A 20,318-nucleotide genomic window follows, 5' to 3' on the forward strand; every position below is an offset into this window, starting at 1 on the left:
TAGTGATGCGGTTCGAAGTGGAGCGAGCCGCCATATTTGATTTTCAACCGAGGAAAGTAACTGCGAAATAGTCTGTTGATCAAATGGTATGACTGTTGAGCTGCTGAATGTTTCTAATGTATGTGTCGGCCTACGTACGCGCTATAGACTAAATTCTTCATACTCACGACTTTTATTTTATTGTACGGATGATAGACGAGTGTTTGCATGGCTTAACTATCCTTAAACATTCCTGAGGAAAGTCCCCGGTTGTAGACCCGACCAGCGATTCTTTGTGTTGTTTATTACCGTTACAATGCTTGAATACATATTCTGTCTTGATGTCAAATACATTTTAATTGGATCTAATAACAACTCTTTATTATTATTTTGAATCCGATAACGATGAAACTTTGTTTACATTTCATACAGTAGGCCAACCGAGTAGGCTAATGACGAGCATGTCATTGTCTGTGCCGCCTAAGGATCAGTCTTGAGACAAATAGAAGACCGAAATCGTTTTTAGTTTATTATTAATTCAAAGCAAATCTGTCATCTGTGAAAAGGTAAAATGTAAATTAAGTAATTATAGTTTATTTAGATTACCATATGACGCAAAATCTTACCGAAGCGTGAACTAGAAATAGGCCTAGTCCGATCTTACTTTGGGTTTGTATTCATACGTCGTTGCGTTTACGCTAATTTGAACGCAACTCCCCTCCCGTTGACTATATAGAGGCATATGTAAATATAGACACATACATAGAAACACGGTTAAGTCGAAGCATCGAGTAAGTCGAATAATTTTTGCCTGAACCCGTTGACTTCGACTTATCCGTGTTTTACTGTATTCATTCACTAATTATGCCTGTAATTCCAAATAATCCAAATCAGCTGATTGTATTCCTTTTTACAACAAAAGCTATTTGAGAACAACAAAGTTCATCAAAGTGATTAATCATACGAAAACAAAACATGTTTGCCAATTAAGCCTTTCGAAATCATCAAAATCCTGCGTTGTACCTCTTAAAATGATTGTCTATATTCATAACAACAAATGTATTCCTATATTAATGCATAAATCAATGTCAAATGTAAAAGAAAACATCAGTACAATTTGGTCCATTGTGCCTCTTTAAATTATAAATTTTTCATCCTTAAAGGTGCTCCACCGCCGACAGAGCATGCATGATATTTATCATTTGAACAGTAATTGGTGTGTATCAAGGACGTATCTCTCTTATAAATCCTTGGTGTGTATGTATTTCTGACTAACACAAAACATTATATGAAATAACTAATTTTGCCTTTGGTGCATGCGCAATCAATACTTCATTCCATATAGGATATAGTGCCACGGATTTTTTTCGGGATGCAATTAATTAATTTTGTTATGTTTTTAACTTAAAGTAAAATTGGAAGCTCAAACTTTTCAATGGTGGTAATGGTGAAAAGTAAGTAACTTTTGTAACTGAAGAAAAATACTAAATCGTCTGCTCCTGATTTTGATAGTGAAAAATGCCATTTGTCAGCGGTGGAACATCTTTACAAGTATTTTTTCAAAATAAATATAGCAAAACTTTAAACGCTTTGCCCTAATCCTGGTTCATTAGGCCTTTTGAAATTCCAAAAAATCAGCATTTCACCCCTTAAAATAATTGTTCATAACCATCACAAAATTTCAATTCTGTATTTATGTAGAATTAAATATAACTTGGTATAATTTATTTTTATTTGTTTTCATACTAAATCCAGCTCTCTGATTGGCATATCCTTTTTCTTCATATACTATGAAGAAAAAATCCGAGAATGGCGCAAAAATCCGCCGTATTCATGACGTCACAATAGATACGTCGACGTTGCGTATAATCTGTCTTTGCATGTTACAGAATTAGCTCCCTTGCGGGTAGGTATCGATTGTTACGTCATTATTTTATGAGTGCAATTCACGCCGTTTTTTCACACAATACCTACCCGCAAGGGCAGATAACTCTGTATTATGCAAATACGGAATTGCTTTAGGAAAAATAATCCATTGGATATTCAATGGAATGTACTTTATGTTTTCAAATAGCAAATACGCAGATTCACACAGTTTGCAAACAAAATTTCTTTCATACCTCTATGAAGTTAAAAAATAGTAACATCAATGCTTAAATTAAAACCGAATTAAACAACTTGCTCAAACACCTTAACAACGTCGACGCCAGGGTGTTCTCTTGAGTCCCCCTCTCTTCAAGAGGCCAGCTAATAAAAACAATACACGTGCGTAAGGTTTATTTTAGTTTTCATTTATTGATATATATTTATGGTATATACAGTGAACGTTTGAAAATATTTACAACAAAACAAGATAAACAATATATCTTATCATAAAGTAAGTCTTTGTTGGGTTCTGAAATCACAATAAAATAGTGTATATTAAAATACAGTCTCGATAAAATGAAATCAATGAACATATATTTCAACAAATAATCAATAATTTGTATTTTAATGAAAATACACACAAAGGAAATTCAGTTATAAGACATATTTGAATATGAATGCAATCCATAATACATTTTTCTGCAATCTAATCCTGACTGGCTCATTCATGTCCCTCCCTGTAAACTCTCGCGCGAACGGACTTGTTTATTTCTATATTAGCGCCAGTTAAAATAATTCCAAACTTTTAAGAAAATTGCAAATTGTGTCATACTTTTTTTACTTAATTGTTAATCTCTTCAGTTGTTGACTTAGGTATCCGCCTAATATTTACGAGAAAACGATTTGATATTTTAACACAGGTCCGTCCGTACATACACTGGCCATCTAAACATCCCATACATTACAACGCGACTTAAAAAATAAACAACCTGGAGCTAAAATACTGATATCATAAACTCTAAAATTAAAATTCATGATTGTATTAATCATGAATTTCCGACAATATTCAGATCACTAACGAACACCGGAAATGTCTCCGTAATATTGCTATAATTTAATTTAAAACAACAAACTACAATCGCCTTAAAATGAGATGAATGAATGAGATTATTAACATAATTAGGGATTATTCAAATAAAATCGCAACATGTCGAAAAATTTCCGCCAATGTTCGGAATATATTTCTGAAGATCATCGGAAGTTTCTCATAGATACAAATATAAACTGACGAGATATTGTGCAATAATATTGTGAAAAAGCCTCTGTTTTTTGTCTAAAAATCAAATACATTTAAGCATACCACAATAAATTATTGCTATAACGAGATCTTTTTTAATAATTCACCGGGAATTGTCATTCAAACCGGGAAAATAAAACTTATAATTCCACAAATGACACTCCAATTTTTCGCGTCTTTTTGGTAAACATTGTAAAAGTATATGCGGGGCTCTTAACATTCATCACTTTGCTACCCGGGCTTCTTATAAAATATTTTGATTGTTATTCTACACAATTCATAGAAAAATGATAATGAATGATGATAATAAAAAACCCAGCTAATTATAATACAACAATACGTTGAAATATACAGTATTACTTATACCTAAAATCTTAAAGTGATGACTAATGTATCAATTGAAGTATATTTCCGTAAACACCAAAACAAATAATATATTTCATCGGACCATTTTACAACATACCGGGTGTGTTTTTAAAAAAAAAATTTCCTGGACAGAAGCTTACTCATTTATCTACCAACAGCTTTACACATGACATATTTAAAATGGTGGCCTGAGTTTCACTGACCAATAGAATAAGATATTTCCGTACCTTAGTTTTCTCTGACCCTATAAAACCATATAGGTAATTCTGGCAGCTGTCTGGTGCAGCCCGAGTTTCCTTTGACAAAACTTAGGCATTCTGACAGACAGACAGACACCTACACCAATAACGTATTCTGGTTTCAAGGTCTGAGGAAGGTTGCGTTTATAAAATCGGTTTAAAATAAAAACAAAAATGCACATGACACAGGGAAGTGAGAGAACACACATGCACCTATTTACCAAACATTAAATACGTAATCAAAATTTCATGTCCCTGTGTATAACGTATAAAATACATACAAGGGAAAAGCACTAATCATTATCTACAATGACAAAAATATATATATTTTCTAAAATAAATCCATATGCATAAGAGTAAATCTACAGATTTAATTAACCATCACCCTCCACCAAAGATGCAGATTTTTTTTTAAATTTCGGCAGATAAACCAGCATGCGGAAATTTGCCGGAATCAGCCGAAGTTATCGTCCAAATTGAGAACGTTCAGAGTTTCGCAAATGATGTTAAGGCAAAACGCTGTATCTAAAAGATTTTTTAAAAACTAAATCGATATACCATCACGGAGAGAGATGTAAACATTCATTATATTTATTTCTCTTTTTCTGGTTATAAATTCAAATATAAACTTAACATGTAAACAATAACAGCATGATTGCACTATACATTTATTCTGATCTAGCAGAGTTACTTCCCTTCATTTGACGGAAGGGAAGTAACTCTTACAGGCAATGACACAAAGGGAAGTAAAGGGAAAGTGAAAATATAGAGAAAGGAAAGTGGTACATGTTAAAAGAGGAGTACACAGCCAAAATATTTAATGCCCTCATCAACCAAAATTTGTTTTACTACATGGAAATTAACTCGTATATAATATATTTTCTCGATTTCTTCACGCATTCAATATATATTTGGATACTTCTTTCTGTAACAAGACAAAATCACGATCTATATCTCTGTGTCGAAACCAAAGTTGTGCCGACAACTCTGTGTCGAACAAATCCGGTTGTGCAACACTTCGAAGGAACGGTCATTTCGAGAAATAATTACCGAAATATCTCCGAAATTGTGCAATTTAACAAGATCGTTTACGGAAGTAACAACAGATTCCGATTGGTTCGAGCGTAAAGGAAGATGGACAATGTGACAGGAATATCATATTATCAAGACAGAGGATAAAAACTAGCAAGAAGGAAAGATTAATCAAATTAAAACCATAATTGGCACGAGGGAAATTTGAATGACGTAATCTGTCGTAGCACGTGCAGTGAAAATCAGAATAATTTGCCAAACATTCAGAATTAACAGCATATACTGAAGATCTTGATTGGTGGGAAATTTTAGAAGGACATTTCAAATTTCTGTGACAAAAATAAAATAACAGAAAATAATCGGCTGTAAATATCAATATACAAGCATTATAAATATATTACATAAGAAAAACATGATGATGACTGTAGTTCATTTCTATACTAAAACAACAATATTTAAACATTAATGATCACAAGTGGCAACAAATAGTAATCAGCAATTCAGCATCATAGTTATATGAAAGACGTCGAGAAAGCGGCTCTCCCTCCATACCAAGAATAGACTGGTCGACTATTCATGCAGATTTATACAGTTGGGCGAGTCTACATCCACAAGGAGGGGAAATGGGTTATGTTTCCCCTGATATCACAATTAAGTGTGTAAAAGTATCGGAAACAAAGGCAGATGAACATTCTGAAGTATATAATATACCAAGTCTGTTTACCTGTATTTGACTACATATACCATGACCAGAATAGGACAGTTCTAAATGAGATCATTGACTGAGAGTATTTTATTTTTTATCATTATTGTCTGTAATTGATTTGAAATGAATTGAGTTTTACGTGCCGTCACGTTATCGTTTCTGGGCACGCGTATTGTCTGTAGGAATCCACACTTTTTAATATTCTTCCTTGAAACCAGGATTGTTCTAATATCAGTCACCCCTAAAACTTTATAGTGAACTATTCCGGCGTTTGAATTGGAAGAGTTCAAATGTGTCTTCAGGGACGATTATCAATGATCGAAGGCAAGACCAATTGGAACATCAAAACATAGTTAAATTGAAGATTAGAATTACGAAAACATCAGCTCGAATGCGAAATCGATAATTTAGTATCATGATGGAGTTACTTAAAAAAATATATCTGATGTCGTTCTAAAACTTTCAACTTCAGAAAAAAATTCTAATAAGACCAAAAACGACATCCCAAAACTTTCGGCAAATTGTCATTACAGATGGAAAACAGACACCGAATTGTTAACACGAAAATAATCCATGTCATCGTATAGAAAAGGAACGACAACTCTCGGAACAGATTGCGATTTGCTAAACTTTGGTTATCGCCCTTGGTGTTTTATAAATGTATTGCGAAACGACAATCACATTGATTGGAAAAAGGGATTTTATCAAAAATAGAGATCCAGGTTATTGACTCATTACCTGAATGTTCTACATCCGTATTGACTCATTACCCGGATGTTCTACATCCGGGCTCTGTGATATGGGGGATGGTGAATTTACAAATGAGGTTCGGCATTGTAGTGCTCAGTGCATAGGTTTATTTTACACTGGTTATTCCCTGAATGTGGTTTTTCATTGTGCGCATGATTCTCTCAATTTGTTTAATATATTCAACCAATGTCCAGACCAATATTCACAACATGATATCAACTGACCAATCAGATTTGAGCTTTCTTATGAAAGACTTGTCTGTATACAATAATTTTTTAAAAGGTACTGTCTGATTGGTCAATAGAATGTGGAATGAAGTCAGCAATAGTTACTTATTCCTTGTCGTTTGTGTCCACAGTTATCGGCCAACAAAATGTGATCTTTCACTGGGAAAGATGTTAAAACGCTTTTGATTGGTCGCAAGTTTTTCACTCCTCAGTCTGAAAATCGAGAGCAGGCTTTCTTCCATTTACACTGTGTACACCACATGTCTCTGTTCTCCATCCCATAAACCTTACGGCACTTCCGGACTTCACTTCGAGGCTTCTTGTGAGACGAGAAAAGGTGAGATTTCGGGGACTGTGCTTGATGTTGCTGCAGACGCTCCTGTGGAGAAGGTTTGGACGAGCGGACAGAAGGAGACATCTGTAATCAAAAACATCAACATTAACGTACATTTTATATGTACTTACTATATCTGGGCCCAGTTTCATGAACATTCCTTAAATCTAAGGAATTTCTGAGCTTCAGATTCTCAATAAATCTAAGTTAAGGAGCCTTCCTTATAATCCGTAATGCTCTCCTTTGGAGAATTTTAAGTTAAGGGATTCCTTGAATTTAAGGAATGTTCATGAAACTGGGCCCTGAAAGATTCGTCATAACAGAAATGCACAATGCTGTTTAATATACGTATGAAAGAAAATTTGTACTAGTAGTTGCAGAATTTTGACAAACGGACGGAACGTAATATATTATAACAGACTATTATTTTAAGTATGTAGTTGATGCATGCACTCGATAATCTTTGGCATACCCTACCCGTAAATTACAGTTATTTTAAGTATGTAGTTGATGCATGCACTCGATAATCTTTGGCATTACCCGTAAATTACAGTTATTTTAAGTATGTAGTTGATGCATGCACTCGATAATCTTTGGCATTACCCATAAATTACTGTTATTTTAAGTATGTAGTTGATGCATGCACTCGATAATCTTTGGCATTACCCTAAATTATCTAAGCCTACAGAAAGTGCCGAAGATTGCCGAGTGTTGTAATAGTCTGTGAATCCTTACCGATAATCCGGATGAAGATGAGGTATTGTTATTTTGCCAGGAGAGTGACCGTTTGATCTGTGGCATAGTGATTGGAAGAGATCCGGATGATGTCATTGGTTGAAATCCACCAGAAGGCACAGAGGAGGCAAACATGTTGCTCACATTTTGTCTGTGTTCCTGTAAGTAAGAAAGGAAAAAACACCATTAAAACAAGCGACCTATTTCCAAAGGTTGTAAGTTTATCCAGACCACTATAAATAGAGTTAAATGCCGTTTGTTTGTTTCGTAGTAGGTCCTTGATTTTCTGTTTTCTAAATTTAAGACATCTTGATATCAAAACCCTTTTTCTTTCCAAATTCACCTGTTAGAGTTATTTCCCTTTATTCATCCAAGAGAGGGGAGTAACTCCGATATATCAAAAGTGAGACACCAAAGTGTGATGAATGTTATCACTGAAAAGAAACATATACATGAGAAAAGATCGACAGAAACTTAAAAATAATTTAAAACTAACCTTTTTCTGGTAATCGTGGTCGGGGATTGGTCTGCCGAAATCAAATCCGGCTGATTCCGGCGGTGATGACGTACACATATCTGAGAATTTCTCTGTCACGTGATCCATCGTAACCTCGATCTCAGTATAGTAAAATTCTTCTTCATGATCAAGAAGGTTGCTATCGCTTTCTGCAAACCTAGAAACAAACAAGAGCGTTGTTTTTATTATTATCTCAAATCTCTACTTTTTGGTTTATCAGTTACTTTGTACGAGGGGGTCATTTTGGAAGGACGGAATTGTGAAACTGTTAGGGGAAGAAGAAACCTACCCAAGATGCGCCGTCCGGACGTGTGCTTCAATACTGGACACCGTGTCGTGAACTCTGTTGCATTTCTTCCACGTACATTTGAAGACAGTCTTTTTGTTCCCCTGAAAAGATAAAATTACTTTTTTTTTATGAATTTACTTTTTTATGACCAAACTGATATGCATAAAAGCAAATTCCGATGAACAACAAAGAATACTCCCCACCCAATCATCCATTCAGTAAAATTTTGAAAACAGTTTACTATATGATAGACAGTATACATGATAGCTCTTCCGCCCTAAGATAATGTACCATTCAATTTTCAAGTTGGAAGTAGATCGTTCTGGCTGCAGGCACCAGCCTAACTGTTTCTATATTAAAGTGAATAGTCGGACAAAGAAAACCAGTCTAAATGCGTTCATTGGCCTTTCAAAAGTTCTCACATATTAATACGACGGTCAAATTCTGCTTTGTTTCCCAGTTCTGACCATTAAAGTAAAGAAAAGTTGAAAGCATTGAAAGCGAGGCTGCGTGGAAATGTAACCTAGGACATAGTGAGCCGGGAGGACGTTTTAGAATTTCCATACTTTAAATTAATTTCTTCGTACGCAGACAGATTTTGACGAGAGATTTTATTTTTCCATTTCATAAGAAATTATACTGGATACATTCACACCATTTTTACCGACTTTAGCCATCCTTGCCCGACTGTTCACTTTAAGGTCTAATTATAGTTTTGTTTCTTTTTAGAATATTAAGTAAATCTTTTCCTTAAAGAGTTATAAGAGCGACATATTTACTCAATTCAATGATAACTTATCTTATTTGTAATCCACTGAAACATTTTCTTTGATTAACAAAATCAGTAGAAGTCAATACAGTGTACATACGGCTAGGTATTCATCATTGAACAAAGACAACACCACACGGTCAAAACCATCTCCTGTCTCTACTTCGTATAAGTAGCTTCAGGCAACAATTAAATGACGCCCCTATCATTTTTATAGAGCCATCCAACCTTATCCTGAGTGTGGTCAACATTTAATCTATAATGCCTCCTATATTGACCATTAATGAGGGGGTGGACAGTGGTCAAAGACCACTTCGGCCATTCAGTCAGCTTAAAACTAGAATGATAATGCTGACAATTATACGCCCTGCTATTAAATGTCTACATCGCTTCCAACTCGACAATCAAACACTCCACCCAAAATCCGAAATCGAAATATTGATCGCTCGAAGTAGCAAAAGAGTAAATCGGAATCGAAATCTAGAGATGAAGGAAAGCGTCTAGAAAACTTCAGAGTAAACATGTGTATACGAGGCATATACATTTCTACGGTGTAACGATATGCTTTATTAATATTCTTTATTTGCATGTTATACATTGTATACATGTACTTGTAGTTTTGATTTGAGGATAAGTATACATATTATTGTTTTAATCTTGTTTTTTCTGTGCCAAATGCCGCCATTTTCTCTGAATATGTGACGTTATGCTCCAAATCAAGTGACGTAACTATCAAGGTCTTCCCACAAGAATAGATAAGTTTAAACATTTTGAAGCAATATGCAAATACGGTGTCTGCATTAAGAATTAAAAACCCATCTGAGTTATTCCCCTTTTGTTTCTAAATAAAGGACAGTAACTCCAATATATCAGTATGGGTTCCTAGGGATAAATGAAATAGGATATAATATACATTACTTTTTTTTTTTTTTTTTGCAATGATTCAGAAACAATGAAAACATTTTTCGCGACTTTGTACTATTTGTCGGCTAGATTTAGATAATATTTGCGGTCATGCATCATGAGAATTCAGTCAGTCACGCATGACAGTTGTTTCCTTATACAGGCCATTCTATAAATAAATACATGGATAAGAACGCTGTTAATTAATACACATAATGATATCGTTATAATGTCTACTTGAACAGCTGTCTGATGACAGCATGGCGTTTTAATATTATTCATTTCCGGTTTGCCGGTTCACACATAACTTTTGATTGACAAATGCGCCCGGGGTCATTTCGGTGTAACATTATTATAACTGGCTTATAACATCGAATATTGGCATCACGTGGTCACACGTTTCTGAAATATTTTATAAACTTTGAATAGAACAGAATTTTTTTATCCTACTTCAATTTTTGTTCTTGCTGAATTAATATATTGTATCAAGGGTTAAATCCTTGATTGTATATACTTGAAAAAATACACATGAAAAAAAGTTTTGTTTACTCATGCTGGTTTCCAATGATACGAAAGTTATACGAATTGTTTTGAAGATAGTAGGAAATGCATAAGTTAGAATATGTTGGTATATATTTATTGCTTTCATCTGTTACCATATTTAATTTTAAGATAATGTCAATATTACCGAGGCAATCATATATATTATTGTTTTTGATTGGATTATTTTATGTGCAATACACTTCCGGTGTTTTAGCTGTTTCCATATCATGTACGTATATTACAGCGACGTAGATGTATTTTTCTATTTTTGAAGGGATTATTTGATGTGTAATATTAAACCACACCAATTTCTTTGTAAATGTACATGTATTCCATTCTATACATCAATTGATTCTTAACAGTTTCCATATCATGTATGCGTGTATGTATATGTGTGTCGGGGAAGTGGTCCTTAGTGATTTCACCTCTGACTAGTGATGTTCGCCACGTGCACTGTGCCGTATTTAAAGCCACACTATACATTACCGCAGGTTGTCGCATGTTGATGTGAACAGCATATGTAGAATCATGCAAACAAGTTTTGTATTGCATAATATACATATGAATAAGCGCCACGGCTAATGTTTCATACACATAGCCCGTCGTCATGTTGAATATCATGAGTTTTATTATTATAAATGGCATTAATGTTTACAAATGAAATATATTGCTTTACACACGTGTCTGCCAGGCAGTTTGGTAATGTCAAAATGTGACAAAATATTTAGATACAAAATAGTGTAATGGGGAGAGGGTACGGATCACCTCCCTTTGCAAAAGTCGTTTCGTTATTTCATTATAAAGTGCAGAGATCGTAAGTGATCGGAACCCCTTGAGTATCGAGGATGCCCATCTATGGATGCGTGTTATGATATCCTCAGACTCTAGGTACTATCTACCCATGGAATATGTCACAATAAAACTGTGTTCAACAACGGATGGGCAGGTATTTTGTTCATTTGATATACGTAATCGGATAACGGTATCGTTTGGCTTTGAAGAGGAGCGTCGTTCTCTGTCTATATAATAAATATCTTCAACAAATTTTTCTGCATATAATGTACAATGTATATTGCATGCATATTGTAAAATGCACCAAGAAAATAAAACGTCGACAGCTCCATCATCATGAACCACAACCCATACCGGCCAATTACAGTAAAGTCAGTATATAAACAACCTGACATTATGTATACCAAAGTCTGGTCAAAAAATTTTTAGAGGAAGCTCGGTGTATACATCCCTGATCCTTGTGAACATTTTATGCGCTAAGAATGTATGTCACAAGAATACAATTGATAAGTTTTAGTAATTCACATGAATACTTGTTTTGTGTTTCAAGTTTTAACAATAGCTTCTTGGCATAACTTCGGCTTGTCGTTAAGTTGTATTCCTGGTCCGAGCGTCTAAGGTTCAGTGATCTCTTCATTTACATGGCCGGCTAAAGCTGTATACATGAACAAGCAGAGCATACCATGGTGTTGGTATTCAATTCAGTTCAACGACCGCAACCTGGTGGTTAGGATCTAGGTTAGTGTGTAAATGGGGCGCGAGCGAGTACATAGCTACAAGAAATAGCGGGAGTTCTAGTTCCCCACGCCGGCCGGCCGGCATTGCTGGGGGAATGACGAACAGTAACGTTCGCCAACTGTGGTGTCTATTATATATACATTTGTATTTTATTTCGCCTAACTGTTTAGCCTTCAGCATTGGTTTATGTTTTGTTCATATCCAGTACAACAATTTAATAATTATCGCAATTAGATACAGGCAGATTTGTTATATTCATTTTGTATCACGATCGACTGGATCACATCAACATATATAGATATATATCATGATAATATTGACAATAGTTTATTAGTGTGTAACTGGTTTAACGTCCTTTCCATAGCCTGGGTTGTGTTAAGGTCGTTTTGAGGGAAGTCGTAGGAGAAAATCACCGACCAGCGGGTCAGTACCTGGCAACTGCCCCACATGGGCTTCGGTTACAGGATATGGGGTAAACATGTAACTATCTAACTCGTACGGATGTCCTCTCGGTTGCTAGGTAACGGTCAGTCCTAGCTGGACATGTGTATTATATATATGCCGGCCGGCGGACTACGGTACATAGACATACACTGACCGGTATTACGTCACAGTCCAGCTGGGGTGTGAATGTTTCCAATCAAATTCCCGGCCGCATGCTGACCACCGGACACTGCCGACTCAGCATGTCGACCCGTCCGGGTTATAGATGTTTTATAAGCCAATTGTAAACGACAGTGGGTAAATTTTATCATTCCCAGGCTTTTCATCAGACGGATTGATTTGCATGAGTTGCTATTTCCACATGTTTCATTCTCACACGCATTAGACTGATTTGCTGGACATGACTAGATTTGCTGTCGTAATCTTACCATCTTCCCAGACTTTTCAATAAAATCCTGAAACATTTCTACTTACAGTTACCGTTTGCACATATTTGACTCTCAGTTACATTAAACCAAAGGACAAAGATGAGAGCGATTTGCATGGCTTGATGCAAGGATTTATAAGTGAGCATATACGTCCTTGCTTGATGTAATATTGATATTTTGTAATTTTGTATGTTTACAGGAAAGTAATTTTAGATTTTCTTCTTCGTATTTGGCAAAATCAATTCTTATAAAAGTTCATTCAGAGATTAAGTGATAATATCTCTATACAAATCCTGAAAATATTTTGTAAAAATCGTCATCAAATGTTAAAACGTGGAAATATTTTGCGTGGCATAGGTTCAAACTTACATGTAGATACCTGTTACTTTGATATTTTCAAGGTCATGGCATAGGTTCAAATTTTCAAGGTCGTATATGCTCAAAGGCTTGGCGCGTAACATTAAAACATATACGACACCAGATTGACCATTTACGAAAATCGTGCAATATTTTGTAAGCTTGAGTATATACGGTCACGTTTATTTAGCAACAAATGTCCGGACCGGTCAGTTACACTGCACTGACCGGTACTTGACCCAAAGTGGACAGTTGACCACCGATATTTCGGACAGGTGTATATATAATACACCCCCTGCTGTGACAGTGTCAATATCTTACACAAACAACATCAACAAGAAATTCGGTGATAAAATCACCACAAAAACTGTCATTTTATAGTTTATGCTCCGGCAAGTCCGTTTGTCCACTTTCGTGCATCCTTCCATCTTTCGTTTGAGATAATGAGATGAGGCTTGCATACCAATTTACAACAATTTGTTAGCTTAAAGTGCTCTCAGGACATAACTTTTTTTTTCAAGATTTGACTAAACTTTTGAAACTTATTCCAAAAGATGGTCACACGTGCATGTCCACAGACTTTGTCCAAATTCCTTTTGAAGTTTAGTGCGAGTTTTAAAAGTCATTGATATCTTCAACAAGTTTAGTTTTCGACATCAAATGATTTCATAAATAATTCGGCAAACAGAACCGTTTTTACGAAGCTGCCTTTGAACGGGAAGCTTATAATAATAGTTAAAGATGCTCCACCGCCGACAGAGCAAAAATGGTATTCATCAGTAGAACAATAATTGGTGTTTTATCTTGTATATAAATATGTCTAATTAACACAGAAAATAATATACGATAATTTATTTGCCTTTGGTGCACGCGCAATCAGTACTTCATTCCATATAGGATATAGTGCCACGGAATTTTTTCGGGATGCAATTAATTATTTTTTACATGTTCAACTTGAAGTAAAATAAGAAGCTCAAACTTTTGAATGGTGGTAATGGTGAAAAGTAAGTAACTTTTGTAACTGCAGAAAATATGAAATCGTCTGCTCCTGTTTTTGATAGTGAAAAAATACCAATTGTCAGCGGTGGATCTTCTTTACTGAACAACTTTGTGATAAATGCATAAGATTGAGAAATATAATTATGTAAGACAGAAAACAAAAAGGACTTTCAAACTTATCGATATATCTTACTTTTAAATAGTGACATGGAGAGAAAACAATACTTTAAATATTTTAGCGTAATGGTGATTCTCTCTACAGATCGTGTGATGAGTGGATGGGTGAAGGAGGTGGTTTGCTTTTTTTCACACTTGTAGATAAACTGTACATCCAATTGTTTAAACTGAATGCTTGAACTTCAAAGCCAAATGACTAAAACTAATAGTATTGTCTATACATATCAGACAAGGGTGATTAATTTTATTTTAATTATCAGAAATAATTACATACATGTTTGTAGTGCCGTGCTTAATTACCATTCGGAACGACGTCAGAACTGTCGGTCGAACGACCAACTATCGTATGTTATGTAAGTTCTGATACGGTTAGACCCTATCATATTGATTTCTTATATAGTTCCCATCCTTGCCTAATCAAATTGACAAACAAAATATTACGCTCGGATTCAGCTACATCTGATATTTGGGGTCATACAAAGTTAACATTCACCACTGAAACACTTTACCGATATAGGGGATTGGCATTTTGTTTTCATACGCAATAACAACGACAGAAAAATGTTGTAAACAAGTCCCTCATACTGCACCTATCACACAGATGGAATGGGGGGATGTCAATTCACGGAACAGCGTAAACAACCGGTAGCTAATAGCCTAATACACATTTCAAGCTGCCCGGCGCTATAAATAGATGCTCTGACATGCGGTCACGTGGTAATGATTGATCTGTGCTGGGCATTGAACCTGCTCTCGGGTCAATTTGCCGACGTCACCGGCTTTATTTTATGGGACACATTATCACAATATTTTACGTACATTAAACAAAGTTTGTGATACGAAAATGGCTGTGAATATTTGAAGGCAATAGGTGTTGGATGTTGTTTTAGAATAAGTGTTTAAGGGACATACAACATACATTAACAAAACAGCTAGTAACGTCAGCATGACCTAGGCTATTAATAGACACATCAGCAAACGATCAGCTGGCGGAATTAGGTCACGAGCTTCTAAAATATACGTATATCCATAGGGCTTATAACAAAACCATGACATGTACTATACACCTGGATTTTTACCTGCGCGCGAGATTGCCTTATACGACCTACTTTTCAGCTTTCGTTGCTGATTGGAAACATATATACGGATCAAGAAACAAAGTAATTTTAGTCAAATATATATAGTTATAAGTAAAGGCAGTATGATATCAAATGCAAAACAATAGGAGGTTAAAGTTCGAGCTGTACTGTTTATGCTTCGTATGGTTCAAAGTCTGTGGCCCATTTCATAAAGCCATTGTTCTCTTATCATGACAATACACACAAAAGGATGAACTCGCCTCGGGCATTTCTATATTTGTGACACCAAAAAACGTTTGACGCTATCATATACCTCTGTTCGCTACACAATTAAAACTGGAATATAACAGTTTACACACAAAGATAATGCTCATAAATTATTCATATATTATTATAAAAATTGCATTTTAAAAGTATTCTTTTATTGGCGATACCGATTCTCATTAAATTTATTTTCATTTTGTCGAAAATCTTTAATTTCAAATATTTTCATTTTTTCGATCTTGCATCAAAGTTTCTTTTCTTGTGATTTATAATATTACCAAGTTTCTTTTTGCAACGAGTTAAACCCGTTCTATTCCAAAGCTGCTTTAAGTGAGGAATGTGCATATTAATTGACTGATCCTTGTACACATTCAGTAATAACTTATCTCAAGGAGAGCATCAGAATCAGCTAGGACGGTTGTATACAAACGTACACACAGAGGTTTTAGGTTTCTGCCAAGCTTGCAGTCTATACCTAGAGGAAGGGATACACTAGGTTCACTATATATATATGTGATGACACAGCGGAATCGCTCCCGGATTTAATTGCACAACAACCCGGCAAAATATCCGGATTAATATATTCTAAATTATATCAGTGCATTGCTGTTAGAGATCAATTAATAATGTCTAAACTCAATCTATGATGGGCAACCAAGTTATTTCGACCTCGAGGAACCTTTGTAGACCGACTATTCAAAGCTTGCAAGTATAGAGATCATGTACCTGAAAATAGAGACCACCAATCATAGCTGTATATAGAGACCTTACCTGTGTATAACGACCGTTTAATTCAGACTAAGTTTGAACCTAATTCAATACTCATTCAAAACTAATGTAAAACGACCACCTTTAAAACTTGTGTAAAGCGACTGTAAGTAAAACCTGTATAAAGCAGTCACTTTTAAAACTTGCATATACCGACCATGTGTAAAACCTGTGTAAATCGACCTACCTCACGCCCGTGACTCTCGACCCTCTTCCGTTTCGGTTCCATATTTTCCAGATCGTCGTATTCATCGTCATTTTCCTCCAGTACAACTCCGTCATCTTTCGTATACGATCCAAAGAACCATTCCCCGGACGCCGCGGGGGCGCTCTCGCTGAGGTTACTGGAGAGTGGGGGTGAGGGATCACTTCTCTCAGAGTGGAAACCGCTACTGGCCACACTACTGGACAGAGGGGCGGGGCTCCTGTTGGTCAGATCTGGCGAAAACAAAGGTGTGGTCAGTTTGGTCGTTCTCTGAACCGTGATCGCAATATGATATTAGCATGAGCCGTTTTTCAATAGGTGTATAAAGATATGAAGCTCACATACAATATACAACGGATGATATACAATTGTAAATGAATAAATATCAATATAGATTATTAAATGAGATACATCTGTCACCAGTGAAATTAACGAACGAAGTACAGTGTACTGGCGTACCACAGACACATTGGATTCGCCATCGATCAGTCCCTATAAAGTATAGGTATTGGCAAAATTTATCTTTATAATTTTTGTCACTCTACAATTTAACTGAATTAGTTTGAGAAATTCTTGATGAACTTTACAATTCGTGGTGATATATAACCACCAGGTCACAACATCCGGGTTTCGAGTTCGAATCCTAAATAGGACAGGTGCCAGTTTATGACAGCAGGTCGGTGGTTTCTCTATTGATATTCTGGCTTTTCTTCACTTCCTTAATCTGAAATGTCCTTAAATGACCCCTGATGTTAATAGAACGTAAAACAATAAACAGTTGTGATATTTCGTCAAAATCACCTGTAAGCTGTGAGGACTGGAACTTGGGCGACTGTGGACTACACGACAGACTCGTCAGTACCATCGCCGCTATCGTCTCATCCATCATCTCTACGTCATCGCCCTCCGTCTGTCCGCCGTCATCGTCGTCGCTACTCGGCCGACGATACCGTCTGGGGGAGGAAAATAAAGGAAATATGAATATAGCACACAGAGTCACGTGAATGATAAACTAAAAAAGCTTGCCCACAATACCGTCTTGGGTAGGGTGGTCAGGGGCGGGTATATATATGTGTCATGAATAGGAATAGACAGTGTCATTTATAGGCCTAATAAGTTCGATCATACTTCAAATTGTTGGGCGGAAAAACGTTATTGCTTTTATTTTTCGATGTCGGTACTATGTATCTCTCTCAAGCTGCATTTATCCTCAACAAGATATGTTACCTTTCAAAACAGAACAGTTCTAGAGATGTAAACTACCATGGGGAAGGTTAACGGAGTCGGGAGGGGAGGGGGTTAGACAGGGACAACTTTGGCATTCTACCACTATAAGAATTAATGAGCTTAATTTATAGTACCATTCAAATATGCCACTAAATTACTTGATTTTCAATACCTACTACAGTGTATAAGTTGTCTTAAAACAACATGGGAAAATCAACCGATTCATTGAGTTCAAAGGTCAAGTTTAATCCATATCTAGATACAATAGTGAGAATACGTAATTACTATTAGTTAATTAAGGGATATTGTACCGAATGTATTACAGTACCGGTACTTATAATTAATAAGGCTATTCAAGTCTAGACCTGTCCCCTGAAAGGGAAATTCATCTTCAATGTATAACAAAAAGAACGATAAACATAAACGGAAATTGCTTTTAAAATGTTATAATTAGGCACTTATTGATGTCACGTAACAACAGTTAATTGGATCTAAGATAAAAGTGATGATAATTAAAAGTTTTTAGTGTTTATATAATTACCGTCGAGTAAGTCTAGTCAGACTGTACGTAGTACGTATATGCCGTACAATTTTCTTTTTCCTTTTCCTCGAATATGACGTTCCTTCCTTTTCAAAACGATGATTAGTTTGACAAAAACGACACTCTTGACATCCAAGCAACATATTTCGTTTTCGTCTGAATAGATAACTTTTTTTAACGTCTAAAATTATCTAACTCGAAATTTCCAAATGGGTTTAAAAAAACAACAACTAATTTTTCACTGTCAACTTTCCTTTCTTGACTTATAAAACTTCGATACTGAATACAAAATAAGAAACTCTCGGTAAGTAATCGGTTGTCCCTTATGACCATATTAGTACAATGTGTACGTATATCACTATGGATATAGGGTCGGAGTCCGCGTCGACGTGCCGGCCGGTGTCTATTTATAGGGCAAATGTAACTAACCGGCCAGGGTTTCACCATACACCGTAACGTATGTATTATGTCATTGATTTTCACCTGAAAAACTCAGGTGTATATACACAGGTAATAAAAGATCATTAACCCCAGGTAAAGAGTTATATATATGGGAATACACGTAATATGTACATGTGACATAAGTAGAGTTTCGACCTGAAAATAGGAATATCCAACTATAGATATAGAAATAGAAACTTACTGCGACTTTGATGGGACATCGATGACGTGAGATACTGTCCTCCTTTTGTCTCCTTGAACATTCAAATCGGCAAGTTTTGAATAGTCTGTAGCCTGATCAACCAATCGGGCAGATTTTCTGCTTTCCATCAGTCGCAAATCGTCTATTTTCCGGATAAGTTCAATCCCGTCCCCGCTCTGTGTGGGAACAATTATAATGACCTCGTCCTGTGAGCGATTGTGTTCGGCTACTGAGCCCTGAACCTCTCGCCCGTTCAGCGTCAGATAAACTTTTTGTCCGTGCTTTAAAGTGATCGATGAAATGTTATTAAATCCTGGTCCCACAATGTCACTGGCCTTAACGTCCCTCTGATATCCGTCATCAAACCGAATCGTGTATTTTGACTCTCTGAATACGTCCCCTTCAGCTGGGTGATTCTGGATACTGCCCGGGTAATATCGGCCATCTTGCCAGGCGGCACAGATTTTCGTGCCTATAATTGAGCGCTTTGCCAGTCTCCGATTTCCAAACATTGTGAATAAGTCACATTAATAACATCCAAAGAATAAGTTCACAAAGTTTCACGTGAAAATGTGCAGTTATTAGGCTGCATTGGACTCACAAATATCAGCTGGTCGTTGTAAACATATGCCGGTATTTTGCGCCGGTTTGTTTTGGTACTAGGGTGGGCGGAGCTTATTTTCCGGTATCAACAAAACCTCGTGATTGCTATCACTGCATTGATTGGCTCGTTGAGACACACCTCCGTGTTTTCATTAGTCGAAGGAATTTTTCGCCAAGGTCATGGCCGAAGATATATTTGACAATTTAGGTAAAAGACATAAACGGGGCAATTTCAAGTATATTCATGTATTCAAATCCCTAAAATATATCCCAAAATATCAAAATTTTTAAACGCCGATAAGAACAGAGACTTACAACACATAGAATCGACAAAAATATTCTGTGTTGACTCGGCGATGAATCTGTCAATCAAAAAAGTTGCATCACAATGTTTATGGTGAGTGTGACTTACATACATCCACCATAGCACGTACACATGACGTGTGCGTTTTTGAAACATTAAGTTTTAAAATGTCCCCTTTTGCCTTACAGTCACTTCAA

At 35.9% G+C, this 20,318-nt stretch overlaps 1 protein-coding gene across 1 annotated transcript; it reads right to left on the minus strand.

The window, feature by feature from the left end:
• Nucleotides 1-4,804: 4,804 nt before the first annotated feature.
• Nucleotides 4,805-20,117, minus strand: LOC138309383 (zinc finger protein 704-like). The gene is made up of 7 exons (XM_069250572.1): nt 19,215-20,117; nt 17,605-17,756; nt 16,786-17,036; nt 8,338-8,438; nt 8,028-8,205; nt 7,532-7,690; nt 4,805-6,880 (listed from the first exon to the last, which is right to left on the minus strand). Exons 1-7 carry the CDS (start codon nt 19,724-19,726, stop codon nt 6,671-6,673), a joined length of 1,563 nt encoding a protein of 520 aa, XP_069106673.1. The 5' UTR covers nt 19,727-20,117; the 3' UTR covers nt 4,805-6,670.
• Between the last annotated feature and the right edge of the window lie 201 nt (nt 20,118-20,318).

Source organism: Argopecten irradians, chromosome 15 (genome assembly GCF_041381155.1).
Source record: "Argopecten irradians isolate NY chromosome 15, Ai_NY, whole genome shotgun sequence".
Lineage (NCBI taxonomy): Eukaryota > Metazoa > Mollusca > Bivalvia > Pectinida > Pectinidae > Argopecten > Argopecten irradians.

Coding starts and splice junctions, on each gene's coding strand:
- LOC138309383 (XM_069250572.1), bottom strand. CDS start 19,726: ATGTTTGGAAATCGGAGACTGGCAAAGCGCTCAATTATAGGCACGAAA. Junction 17,757..19,214: donor GATGTCCCATCAAAGTCGCA/GTAAGTTTCTAT, acceptor TTCCTCCCCCAG/ACGGTATCGTCGGCCGAGTA. Junction 8,206..8,337: donor GTCCGGACGGCGCATCTTGG/GTAGGTTTCTTC, acceptor GTTTGTTTCTAG/GTTTGCAGAAAGCGATAGCA.